Genomic DNA, 13,218 nt, shown 5'->3' with positions numbered 1-13,218 from the left:
CATGGGTTAGTGTTTAGGGGATAGGGGTTGGGGGTTGGGGTTCATGGGTTAGTGTTTAGGGGATAGGGGTTACGGTTGAATGATCAATACCTTAACCAGCAATTAAACTCCTGTTAACATCATGTTGTAATATGGCCATAAAAACAATAATTTAAATTCAGTTTTATTTAGTGTCATAATAATAAGTCATGGTTGCTTTCCTAACTCTGTATGGACAAATTTAAGGCAATTATTTTTCTTTCCAAAAAAGAGGAACAAGGTTAGTGCAAATCAGGCTCTCTCATCACATTTTCTGAGGTCAGACTCTTGTCTCAGAGGTTACGTCATCCTCCTAAACCTTAAATTACACTTAAAGAGAATAACTGACCTGGAGCCAGTTTCACAATTACACTGCTGATCCGAGAGCCGCATTTCCACGGTAAAAATCTGCCTGTAGGTCAGTGGCACCGTCTCACATAGTTTGGGTTTTTCTTTTGAATATTTCTAAGCATCATTTACCACATGTGTATACCTTTTCTCACAGCTACTGTCAGTAGTGGGTTTTAAAGAGTGACTCCCGTGATTTAACATGTTTCTTTTTTGTTGTTGTGTTTTCATTATGTGTGAAGGTTAGGACATCCTGTCTTTTAGTCAGCAGTGTGGGTCAAGCTACAAAAATGCTCCTACAAGTCCTCCCTATTTCAGTGTTTCCATATCTGTCCTTGAGTGAAACCGAGATATCCCCGCGTTACTTTGCCGGAGTTATTTTCAGTCAAAGCTCTTTCACAGCTACAGGTGATCTCTCACAACTGGTCTCACCAGATGTTGTTTGCTACAGTAGTTTCTCTTTTCCACATTCTTTCCTAGTATTGCTGCTTTCATTTCTAATTTTTCCAGGTAAAATGGCAACTATTTCCATTGCGACTGTTGATGTGTTGTGCTGGATTAAATGCAGCTTGGTTAACCATGTTATAGAGAAGTCTTATTTGACCCAGGGAATTAAAAAAGAGTCAACTAAAGCCCAACTGGTTACTGCAAGCCAAAGTCTTATCCTTGGGAAATCTGCACTAGACTGTGAATTGTCTTTTTTTAGCAGCGAGACAGACACTACAGGTCTGTTTCTTTCATGTCTGGCTAAGAGTTACGAGCCATTAAACACTTCATTGTCAGAATCTTTCTTGACTCACTCACATGTGTGTCCAGGATACAATTTGGGATCTTACTGTTGGTCTATAAATGACTAAATGCCCCTTAAATGAGAGAGAAACGGAGCCAGGACCCACTACTACATATAAAATACACAATTTAGTATAAAAGTTGCACATTAAACTGGGCCTACAATTACACATGGGTGCCCTGAAGCCTTTATACATACATGTATGGTGCATAGAATCCCAAAATATTCATGAAGTTGTTCCAATTAAAAGCATTTATTTTGAAAGCAAAACTTTTGCCTCTAAAGACAAAAGCGAAGTTTCTGTAACTTTCCACGAGGGATGGAAGCTGGACGGGGGGGAAAAAACATGTCAAAGTACACAAGCAGAGCATAGGCAGTGCTAGTGTTTATATTAGGAGACACACCTAGATGTTATGAAAGGGATTTTATTCAACAGCTAGATGGACATCAAGAGCTCATTCTTCACTTTTAATATTAATGCAGTTTATCATATAAATAACAATGCATCAGTGTTTTTTTCCCCACACCTTTTTCAGGCAATTATGCTGTATTTAATCACATTTAATTATGTAAGTTGTGTACTGTGCTAGATTTAAAGATATAACCTCTATTTTGTCTCCATTAATAACATATCTTTTGTTTTCCTCTCTCTCTAGATTGAGAACGCTATCAACAAGCGTCTGAATCTGACAGCAGGAGAAGGTGAGGAAGTGCACGGGCTTTTGTGCTTTCGAGAAACTTCTTCTGGACCCAAAATGTCTCTACGATCTGTAATTTGTCATTTTAGTTTCTAGATTTTTGGATTCTACATCAGTTCCTCAAAACCTTGACACATATCTTTACAGCTATTAGATGCAATGTCCCAACTAAACTCACTTTGAGGACCGTGATTGCACTTCTGGTCTCATTTGTGTCTTCTTTCATGAATTTCTCCACAATTTCACATACATTTTTGACATTTGCATTCTTCTCGCCGCTGATTTCCAGCTTTGTCAACATGCCGCTAATTGGACAATGTATAGAGAAGTGCACTTTTGGTGTTTCAGAGGCCGCGGCAGAGAAGAAGCACCTGCTGTTTGGACGTCCCCGGATGCTGCAGCGGGACCAGAGTTACTGCGTCCTCCGCCAGGAGGGATTCATCCACGCGTACGCCCACACAGCGCTGATGCCTCTGTGGAGCTCCTTCACCGTGGACAAGCCAGTAAGGTTTTTAATTATTAGCCATGATGTCTAGACCATCCACGGTAGACTGACCCCGAACCCCGAGGTTGTGATGAGGACGTTTCTGCTTCTGTAGAAGCCAGAAGTCCGCATGAAATCAAGGTTTAAATCACGATCTTATGGAGAACTTCTACATTGTTTTAATTCCGAAGGCCAAAGGAACTTTATCAGGATGCATAGTGTCCTGATCTATGGTGTATACTTATGCCCCTGTATTTTAACATAGGGGGGTGTATACTTATGCCCCTGTATTTTAACATAGGGGGGTGTATACTTATGCCCCTGTATTTTAACATAGGGGGGTGTATACTTATGCAAGGAAAAATATGTATTTAATTATAATACATTATTCATTTACAAAGAAAATCAGTGTCCTTAAAAGGTTAGATTTTCCCATTTTTTAAATTAAGGTATTAAGCTCAATTTCCAAAATGTTTTTTTATTCCTCTTTTTAAGTAACTTAAGCATGGGTGTGTAAACTTATGCAAGCCCCTTGTAGATAGATGAATAGATAGATAGAAAACAAACTAGATTATTGGACTACTCATCAGATTTCTTGTGACTCGTGATGATTGGATGGCTCCGTGTGAGTCACGATGAGGTATAACAGGTGTCTTTTTTATCAAAATGCAGGCATTTCTGTGGAGTGTTTATGCGTCAACAGTTTCCTGGTTCCAGTTTGAATCATGGGATTGGGGAGTCACCGTAGAGTATAGAGGAAGACCACAGTTACAGCATTTTAAATATCCCGCCCGTCAGTAAAGGGAGAGAAAATAACCAAAGAAATAGAAATGCAGTAGAAGTCAGTCATACTGTGTGTCTTCAGGTTGGCTCTGCATTGAATCAAGCACACCTTTAGTTCCCAAATTCCCATTATAAGATATTAGGGTGTCCGTGCCTCAGGATCAGGGTTCAAAATGAACAAGATGGTCTACCAGCCAAATGGCTAGTCAGGGTTCAGGTTCTACCAGCCACTCAGAAGGCTGGGGTCTGGGTTTCTGGTGCTAATTGAGGACCCTGCTCAGGAGGCAGAGCAGGGCGTGCTTTGCTCACATGGTTGGCGGTTCGATCCCCGGCTCCTAGTGCCCGCGTGTTAAAGGGTCTTTGAGCAAAACACCGAACCCCAAGTTGCTTCCAGTGGCCATCACCAACGGTGGGAATGAGAAGCAAAAAAGGTAGAATTAAATACATTTTTATTATTATTTTAGTCTAGGAGCTGGGCTGGCCACTGATTAAAAACAACAACAAAAATATATTAATAAGTGCTGTCAAACAATTAAGTTATTTCATTGCAATTAATCGCATTAATGTCATAGTTAACTCGCAATTAATCGCACAGTTTTATCTATTCTAAATGTCCCTTGATTTCTTTTTGTTCCAATGATTTTTCTCATTTTAATGCTCTTATCAACGTTAAACAATGTTAAACAACATTGGCATATAACCTACTGCATAGGGCTGGGCCATATGGCCTAAAAATAAAAACCCCTATTTAAAAAAATTAAAATTAAAATTAAAAAAATCCAATATAAGATTTAAATCGATTTTTTTCTCTCTTCCCTTACTTAAAATCAATCTACAGATGACAAAGAAATCGTTCAAGACAAGTTTTATCTGTATTTTGCTTTGAGTCATACACACACACACATACACACACATGCGTTTATGATTATTTATGCCAATTTTGTGGAAATATAAATTGGTTTGAGTGTTTTCTGTATATTTTTTTGTGGGGGGGGGGGAGCTATATATTCAACAACAACCAAACGGATGCCTGTTTTCAGGTATACATACATACATACATACATACACACACACATACAGGTAATTCACTTGTTTTTGCTAAAAGTTCAAAATCATTTTCCCGTTATTGCGCAACCTCGGCCCTATTCTCACCTGTTGCTGAGCAACGTACATTACCATCCCATAGTCTCTTGAATGTAGCAAGCTCCTTCATAGTAACTAGCGTTAAAAACTAGTTGTTCAAGCCGTTTATGTTAAGAAAATAATTAATGTTAGTCCCCGTCTAGGCCAAAAAGAAGGTTAATCTCGCGATGAAAAGAAATTGACGCCATTAAATTGGGGTTTGTGTTAATAACGCCTTTAACTGACAGCACTAAGATTAATGCATTCAATGAGTAAAAGACGACCAAGAGTGATGCGTCTAAAAACTGGAGCATTACAACAGCCAATGGACATGAACAGGGGAAAACCCTTAAAGATCCATAATCTGCAGTGTGTATAAATAAATATCAGGATCACTTTACTGGAAAAAGAAATAAGTTGACATAGTGTCTTAGTAATTGTTCCTATTTTCTACAGACTGTAGCCGAGGTCCAATCGTCAGCTTTCTGGCGCTTTAAGGCACCTCGCCAACTCTTCATCAGCAGATGAAGTTTTCTCAGTTTGTCATGGAGACGGATCTGTTGACATGCCAGCCCCAGTAAATGTTATGATTACATCATCAGAGCAGTTTCAGGACTTAATGGTCCTTGTTGGCTTCAACGCTCAATACCCTTGAACTTATTGAATGATGCATCATGAATACTCCTGGGAAACAGGAAGTGCGTAGCCGCCCTGTGATGTTTTCTCAGCCCATGCGACACACACCCCTCCATTAAAAAGAGAATTTCGGGACCCGGCTGGCAAATTCACAAGCAAACAAATCGACCAACCGAGCTTGAACGTTTTGCGCAAATACATTCATATTTTTTTCAGGGACTTAATTCCAGTGACAAGAAATCACAATCTAGAGACCACAGCTGCTTCATGCTTGTTGTTTCTCCAAACGTTGGCATATAAACCCCCAAAAATGTTGTGGAGTTACTGGGCCAACTGTTGGTTTGAGGCTTATCACTGTCATTATAACTAAAGCTGAGGTTTTCCCATTCTTGTAGATGAACCTGGACCCGTTCCCGTCGGTAACGCCAAACTGTTTGAGGGCCGACGTCCGACTCCCAGCATCACAGAGTCCCAGATGCGATCAGTACAACACCGCTGGGAACCTGACGCACGCCTTCCTGTACCCTCCCAGTACGCATCAGCTGCAACCTCGCACACGAAACCAACACTCAAACATTCACAAAGCCCCGACAAAACCCAGACCTTCACAAACCCCCCGAGTCCACCGGCTCCCCATGCTTTACTCATGAAATACCGGAGCATCTCCAAAAAAGGCGACACTCATTTCCTCTGTCTCTCTGTCACGCGCTTCCACATCAACGCTTAGAAAAGCATTCCACAGTACAAGCGGGATAAGGCCTTCGTTTGAGGAGTTGTGTAAATTCCAGATAATTTCTGTGTTGCAGGTGTTTTTACTCATGACACACCTTATCATCCGATGGCTCGATTTCATCACACGTGTGTTACTTCCCCAGACCTTGCTCATAGCGTCTGCGATGTTTTTCCGGGGCATTTTTAGGCCTTTATTGCCAGATGAAGACATGAAAGGATAAAGAGAGAGAGAGAGAGAGAGAGAGAGAGAGAGAGAGAGAGAGAGAGAGAGAGAGAGAGAGAGAGAGAGAGAGAGAGAGAGAGAGAGAGAGAGAGAGAGAGAAGGGGTTAAGGACATGGAGAAAAATGTCTGCAGGCCGGAGTCAAACCCGCGGCCGCTGCGTCAAGGAGTAAACCTCTATATATGTGCGCCTGCTCTACCAACTGCTAACCTGCCCACTGCTTGCATCATTTAATTCTTTAAAAATATTTTTTCTGTAATTAACTTTCTTTATTTTAGTTTTTTGATATTTTTTGCCATCAGAAAATCACATTATGTTGTAGAATGTCTTTTATAACATGTAGTTTGAAAATATACAAATACATTGTATACGTTTAATTGTCATCCCTTTCCTAAATAACACAAACCCTGTCCTTACCTGTGATGTTCATGGAGTCTATAGTGAGATGCAGCCATGGTCTGATGCAGTGATGCTTGCTTTATCGCAGCACTGTACATCCTGGTAGCAACACTATCACTAGCTCCACCTACCTGCTGCCTGGGAGACAGGAAGTTGGAGAATGGCATTGGAATGGCCGGTTGAATTTTGGCCAAAAGTTACTCAGAAAGCCCAGTCTGCTCTGACTGGTCGATCAAATTCAAACAAAGGCTGGAAAGCTATTGCATTATGACAATACACAAGCGTGCAGGAAGTGATGATTTAATGTAAAGTAATCTGCAGGGCTGATGAGGGGAAGTGGGAACAGGCCGCGAGGGTGTGCTTGATCTGAAATGGTGGGTGGTGAGGAAGTATGTGGCAGAGAAAATAGAGCGTAATAACTACTAAGTTGGCTGGATTTGTGACACTTTCTCTTCTCTGGAAAAGACCTGGATTCCTCTGCTCCGTAGCTCACAGTTTGACATCAAGTAGCACAGGGGCACATTGTAACCACTTCCATCTGTCTCTGTTATGTCACTAATCCCTAATTAGTCAGTTGTTGGAAGGGAAATGTTGGTTTCTACAGAAGTCTCTCTCTCTTGTTAACCTGAAAGTGACATAATGCAGCATGTCAGAATGATTCAAACAGACCTCAATAAGGGCTTTTTATAATACATTTAATACATTTATTCATAGAGCGTTCTCCATCAAAGTGCTTTACAGCAAGAATATAATTTAAATACAAACAAAAATTTAAAAGAAAACAGTAAAAAGTGAATAACACTGTACGAATTAATCAAGGATAAATGAGCATTTAGGACTCATACGCAGCAGTGAATAAGCAAGTCTTAAACTTTGATTTAAAGACCCTAATTGAACATGCCAGTCTGATATCCACTGGAAGAAAAGCCATGATCATACAACTATGATCAGTGTATTTTCAGAAAAAGGGATGACAAATTTACTCCAACAGATGAAAAGAGGGAACGTCTACTTCCTGTGCTGGACACACTGATAGAGGCACATGCATCCTGAGTCGTCTTTTAGTCAGGAAGCTTTACGGTTGGTTTTAAAGAGACAAGAATTATGACACTTGCAGGGCCTAAACAAACCTTTTAAAGGCATTGATCTGCTTCCAAGCCCAGTGAGATGACGCAGCAGAGGGATAGGTTTCCCAAAACTGAAGTTGAGGGTTATGTGCACAAATTGTAAAAACATTTGCATGTAGATTTGGAAGTTGGAAACCAAAAACCTGACTTTTTAGCAAGAAGATTGACACATATTATCATATAAAAGTCCACAGAAGTCTTGTACTAGGCAGATGTACTCCCAAGGCGATTTGAGGTGAGATAAGGAGGTGAAGTCATCCTCCTTGTTGGCGAAATGCCCAAAATGCCTGTGTGTTAATCTGGGTTGTGTGGTTGAATGTGTTAGTTGAGTCAGCCTGAGTCATTGATCCTTTATCTGATTGAATGTATTCTGACCACAGCGCTGAAATATCAGTTCTCCCTAACTGTGATAAATCCATGGAGCTGAAGTAAAAAAACAGATTTGTAATTATGTCTCATTTGTTCGCGCTCCCATGACTTTCATCTTGGATTTATAATCTCATGGGGGGAAAATGAACAAATCACCTGCTGGTGATACCTTCTGTGTTTACACGTTCTATCAAGTTATTCCTGACACCACGTGTTTGTGGTTGTTCTTGCAGATCTGAATGCGACGGCGGACCAGCAGTTCGATGCTCTAATAATGAGTAATGTGGTGCCAATGTACCCCGAGTTCAAGAGTAAGTTACTGGTCGATATCCCGGCAAAAACTAGACTGCACCACTTCCCTTTTTTAGTCTTGAATTTAATCTTCTCTTCTCTCCTCTTTTAGAGATCTGGGACTATTTTTTCAGCACGCTGTTAAAGAAGTATGCCTCTATTTACAACGGCGTTAACGTGGTGACAGGCCCCGCCTTCGATTACAACCATGACGGCCGATACGACACCCCAGAGCAGATCCGGGAGTAGGTTTCATTTTCTTGTTAAACTTTTAAACTTTTAGCCTGACGAGCCAGACCCACATCAAGATGTTCCATCCATCTTCATCCGCTTATCCGGTATCGGGTCTCGGGGGCAGCAGCTCCAGCAGGGGACCCCAAACTTCCCTTTCCTGAGCCAGATCAACCAGCTCCGACTGGGGGATCCCGAGGCGTTCCCAGGCCAGGTTTGAGATATAATCTCTCCACCTAGTCCTGGGTTTTCCCCGAGACCTCCTCCCAGCTGGACGTCCCCCCACCTAGTCCTGGGTCTTCCCCGAGACCTCCTCCCAGCTGGACGTCCAGAGCAACGCTGGTTGGTAGATTAAACTTTGGACTTATCCAGTCAGCAAAACTCTTAACAATTTCTTAACTTTTTTCAGAATGACTTCATAATCAGAATCAGCTTTATTTGCCAGGTTTAAGGACAAATACAAGGAATTTTTCTTTGGAGCATCGATGCTCACAATGTGCTTACACATACATAAACAACCAAAACATACATACTCTACACAAACAATATGGAGGCCTGAGTGCAATGAAGAGTTCAATAAAATTAGTTAAATGTGGAGCATATTGCAAAGGACACAGGGATAAATAGTATTATGTTATGTTACAATATGAAAAGTATGAACATTATGGACAGTTATGTATTAGGTAATGAGAATGATGAATAAATAGTAAGTAATAAGTGAGAAGTGAGAATGGGAATGATGAATGATGAATAATGCTAAATAAGTGGAATAATAAGTGGAACCAGTAACTCCAAGTCTTCCAGAGTCGCGGCCAAAGCCGATTCCAAAGACAATCTTCTTTTTTGTTTTCAAGTAGCAGGGAATTCACGCGGGACCGTCCCAACCCTGCCTTCCTTATGTTAAGCCCGCCCACCGACTCTATCAACGATGTGATTGGCCAGATCAGAATTCGGTTTTTCCAGCTCACACGCCATCGGAGAGTTGCTTGACTGACCTTAGCTGCAGATTACTGGACACTTTGCTGGGTTTCTAGGCCAGATAACATCACCACTTAGACAGCTTAACAACCGTGATTTGTGCTCCACTTTGACATTTTTACTTCATCCACAGGGTTTAAAAGGCAAAAGGGTTGTTTTCTATTCATCCCTGCAGCCCACTCAATACATTTCTCATGAATTCATCATTTGATGTGACTTTCTACACAGTTCTATAATTCGGTATAAAAAAAACAACCAAAAAAACTAGTCATCAAAGTAAGGTTTTGGTTCTAATTTAATCTGAATCTGACTGCTAATCTGAGTCTGGGTCTGACGGACGCTCATGCCCGCATGGCTCAATCTCTCCGATGTGTCTGGCCATGGGGAGGCCCACTGCTGGGTCCACCGGTCCACCAAGCCCCAGCTGTGGTCCTCAGTGAGGGACTAAGAGCAGATGTGTGTTTGTGTGACTTCCAAAGTTTTTATGTGAAATTACCACGTTACAGAAAATATTAAACTTAGATTAGTGTTACTTCCCTAATAACTCTACAGCATAAAACCAGCTTCCATAAGAAATGTTTCCCACCTGAGATGATCTAGACAGTGAGCCGCAGTGGAAGAAGTACTCAGATCCTTTTACTTAAGTAAAAGTACTAATACCACACTGTAAAAATACTCTGTTGCAAGTTAAAGTACTGCTTTGAAAATGTTACTTAAGAAAAAACATGTAAATATCACAGGGAAAAGTACATAAAAGTACTAAATGTCCAAAAATCCTCACATTTTAGAAAAGGGAACGATCCAAACAGGTGAGTGTTTAATGGTTGTTAGGTTCAAAGACTTGAGTGGTAAAATACACACGGACACGGAGTTGCCTTTTATGACTTTGCAAAGTGGGAAAGTGACGAAAAAGCATTCAGCAGTCTTCCAAAACTGTCATTCCCTGCTCAGCTGTTTTATTAAGTGGATGTATACAGAAATGTGATTTACATAATGGGTGTAGTATAAAGTTGTTTAACATAAATGTGGGCTAAAACATCATTGTTTCACATAAATGTGGGTTAGTGGTGCATCATATTATCTGCTATGCTATTGGTTAAAGAGTAACTGGGTGTATTAGGCCGGTTTTAAGGTTACCACAGTTCACTGAAGTATTAATAAAGAAACAATAGCTCATTCACACAGTCACAGCTGCAGATTCATCTAATCTCACCCTACTCTCCTCGTCTCAGGGTTCTTCTTCATTTCTCAAGGTTTCAAAATATTCACATGATAACTTTTAAACAATTATACTTGTTCAGTATTCATATAATAGAACTCTGTTCAGTCTCCACAGTGGTGTAATCACGTCAGCTGGACTTATTAACAGATCATCAAATTTTATGTAAGACCCTGGACAAATTAACGCAGGTTTAGTAAATGAAAAAAACCTGAAGACTTCTCACACTACCGTGTTTTGTTTGCAAAAATCTGAACTTGGTGGTGGAGTAAAAAGTACTCAAATTTTCTCTATGAGGTATAGCTGAGTAGAAGTAGAAGTAGGAAAAGACGAGTGCACGCTACTTAAATTTGTACATAAGTAAATGAACTCAGCTCCATTAACCCACTGACTGTGAGCCGGACCTGATCACCTGACATCTGTGCTGGACCTCACCATTCTTCTTCTTCTTGTTGAATCAGCGCAAACCCCTGTTCAACATCTGGAGGAAAACCTGAACCCTGAAGAAACTAGGCTGCCAGAGCAGCGTTTTTTTTACCTGTTGCTAATGCATGTGTGTTTTTGTGTGACTGCAGGTTTGTGTCCAGCACAAACATCCCGATCCCCACACACTACTTTGCTGTGTTGACCAGCTGCGGGGACTCGGCCCTCCCGGTGGACGCCTGTGCCGGAGCGCTGCAGACCGTGTCCTTCTTGCTACCTCACAGACCCGACAACTCGGAAAGCTGCAGAGTAAGAAACCACAGTGGAGATTTCCCATTTAGGATGACTCTGCACTGGCCCGGGTTCTGACAGTCCTCCTGGTCCTGCCGTCTCACAATGGGCCATTCATTTGAACTGAAACCTTTTGGGTGACTGAGTATGAAACTGGTTTTCCTGTTGACTGCTCCTGAACAAAGCAGCACAGTCGTCTGTTTCTCGGTGTTATGGTGATGATCTTCCCGTTTACTGACACTCACCGGCGCTTCTATCGGCCCTTTGTCCTTTCTTGGTTGAGACTAAATTCCCGTCCAATGCCACTCTGGCTTCCACTTTCATTTTAGGACAGTACTTAGATTTTCTAGAGTCCTGTGTTCCTAAACGATGACAAGTTAGTTAATCACATTCAGGAGGGTTCGTCCCATTTAGCACCATGAATGTGCTTAGGAAATTGTAAATTTAATGGCAATTTTTCACATTCAAAACCACTTAAATCTACTTATTAGAGCCCGTCCGATATATCACCGGGCCCATTTTATCGGCCGATATTCAGCATTTCCCAATCCATCGGTATCGGCATTCATTCAATAATAGAAAAAAAGAAATATACTGTACATCTTTTTTTTTATATTCATTCATTAGAATAATGTATTCTAATTGGACAGACCAGGTGGTAGAGAGACATTAGCACTGTTACCAAGGTGAGAAGCAGCCATAGCAGGCAGGGGCGTGGCCGTCATTTAAAAAGGGGGGACGGACTAAGTTTTAATGAAAGAGCCTCCCAGTAGCCTACATTTTCATTTATTTATTTCCATAAACCGTTCCATATTGTTTTACTGCCCCATCTTGCCCAATGGGAGACCTGCTAACACTGACCTAATGTACGGGGCATACCTCACTGGAGACATTTTGGGCCGTAATATATAGTGGTATAAATTTGGTGGCCTCTAACACACTATTCTATCACATACACTGATCTGATTATTGCAGATTTAAATAATGAGATTATAAAAGGTTTCCTCCATATGTTTTTGTATATGTTATATATTTTATTATTGCATATATCTATACGAGTCAATCTATTGACACAACCCGAGTAACGTGCACGTTGCCTACTTCAAATCAACTCATATATGAAGGAAAATGCAGGAGACATGTCCCCAGTGTCCATCGTGTCCACTTCCCCCTCGCTTGCAGGTACTATATTGCAGTTCTTTTTTCAAGAACAGGAAGCAACAGAAACGCAGCTCTAATTCGGAGACACATCCTCACAAACAGTTCGTTGACTTGTCCAATTTTAAAATGTTGTTTTATTTTGTCTTGACAGAGTTCTCAAGCCGAATCTCACTGGGTCGAGGACCTCATGTGGTTCCATCAATCCCGAGTCCGAGACGTCGAGTGGATCACGGGATTGGATTTTTACCAGGGCAGCAGTCGACCAATCGCAGAGCTGCTGAGGATCAAGACCCGCCCCACAGCCGCCATTCACAGAAAACAATGAAACAGCACTTTTCCACAAGTAAAAACGCCAAGATGAATGTTCCAAATCTGTTGAGTCAGTGGTCCTAAGTTGTGTTATCACTGGACGTCAGGTATCTATTTCCCGATGTTGTTTATTTATTTGCTTTCTTTGCATGATTTATTCCTGCATTTAAGGGGTTGATTCAAGCATAACCCAAAGTTGACAGTACTGGACATTTAGAGCCGTGGTGCTACTGGTCTTAAAATAGTTATTGAGGATCGTGCACTTTTTTTTAAAGCAGGTTAATAAAACAAATAAATCTAATTTGGTCCAAGAGAAAACAAGACCTCCTCTTGGCTCTGTGGTCAGGCTCCAGATAAGCGGACCCCGATGACAGACCGGGCCCGAAACTCAAAACAGTCAGTCACCGCAGATTTTAGACCACCAGAGAACGAAACCAGTTAATCAACCTCATGATTAATTTAAAAAAAACAGGACACAGATCCACAGGGAGGTGCACAGGTTCTCCCCCGCCTGCATTGTTAGATAATGAGGGTGAAAGTAAGGCTTAGATAAGCAGATAAGACCTGAAGATTAACCAGCTGAAATAC

The 13,218-nt window shown here is 41.2% G+C and overlaps 1 protein-coding gene across 2 annotated transcripts in view; it reads left to right on the top strand.

The window, feature by feature from the left end:
* The window catches only part of LOC117956460 (venom phosphodiesterase 1), a 59,901-nt gene that overhangs the window by 36,509 nt on the left and 10,174 nt on the right, over positions 1-13,218 (top strand). Inside the window, exons 19-25 of one of the 2 annotated variants that reach the window (XR_004659277.1) lie at positions 1,813-1,858; positions 2,203-2,357; positions 5,275-5,410; positions 7,961-8,038; positions 8,131-8,263; positions 11,022-11,178; positions 12,473-12,695. Coding sequence is in view for 1 of the 2 variants with exons in the window: in XM_034891536.1 (XP_034747427.1) it covers positions 1,813-1,858; positions 2,203-2,357; positions 5,275-5,410; positions 7,961-8,038; positions 8,131-8,263; positions 11,022-11,178; positions 12,473-12,646 (879 nt within the window). In the remaining variant the exon portion in view is untranslated. Of the gene's footprint in view, positions 1-1,812; positions 1,859-2,202; positions 2,358-5,274; positions 5,411-7,960; positions 8,039-8,130; positions 8,264-11,021; positions 11,179-12,472; positions 13,182-13,218 lie in introns of those variants that run through there. The other variant, XM_034891536.1, reaches the window with a different exon arrangement.

This window comes from Etheostoma cragini, chromosome 14 (genome assembly GCF_013103735.1).
Source record: "Etheostoma cragini isolate CJK2018 chromosome 14, CSU_Ecrag_1.0, whole genome shotgun sequence".
Classification (NCBI taxonomy): domain Eukaryota; kingdom Metazoa; phylum Chordata; class Actinopteri; order Perciformes; family Percidae; genus Etheostoma; species Etheostoma cragini.
The sequence above is the reverse complement of the archived record's forward strand: the minus strand, read 5'-3'. Positions and strand labels throughout refer to the sequence as shown.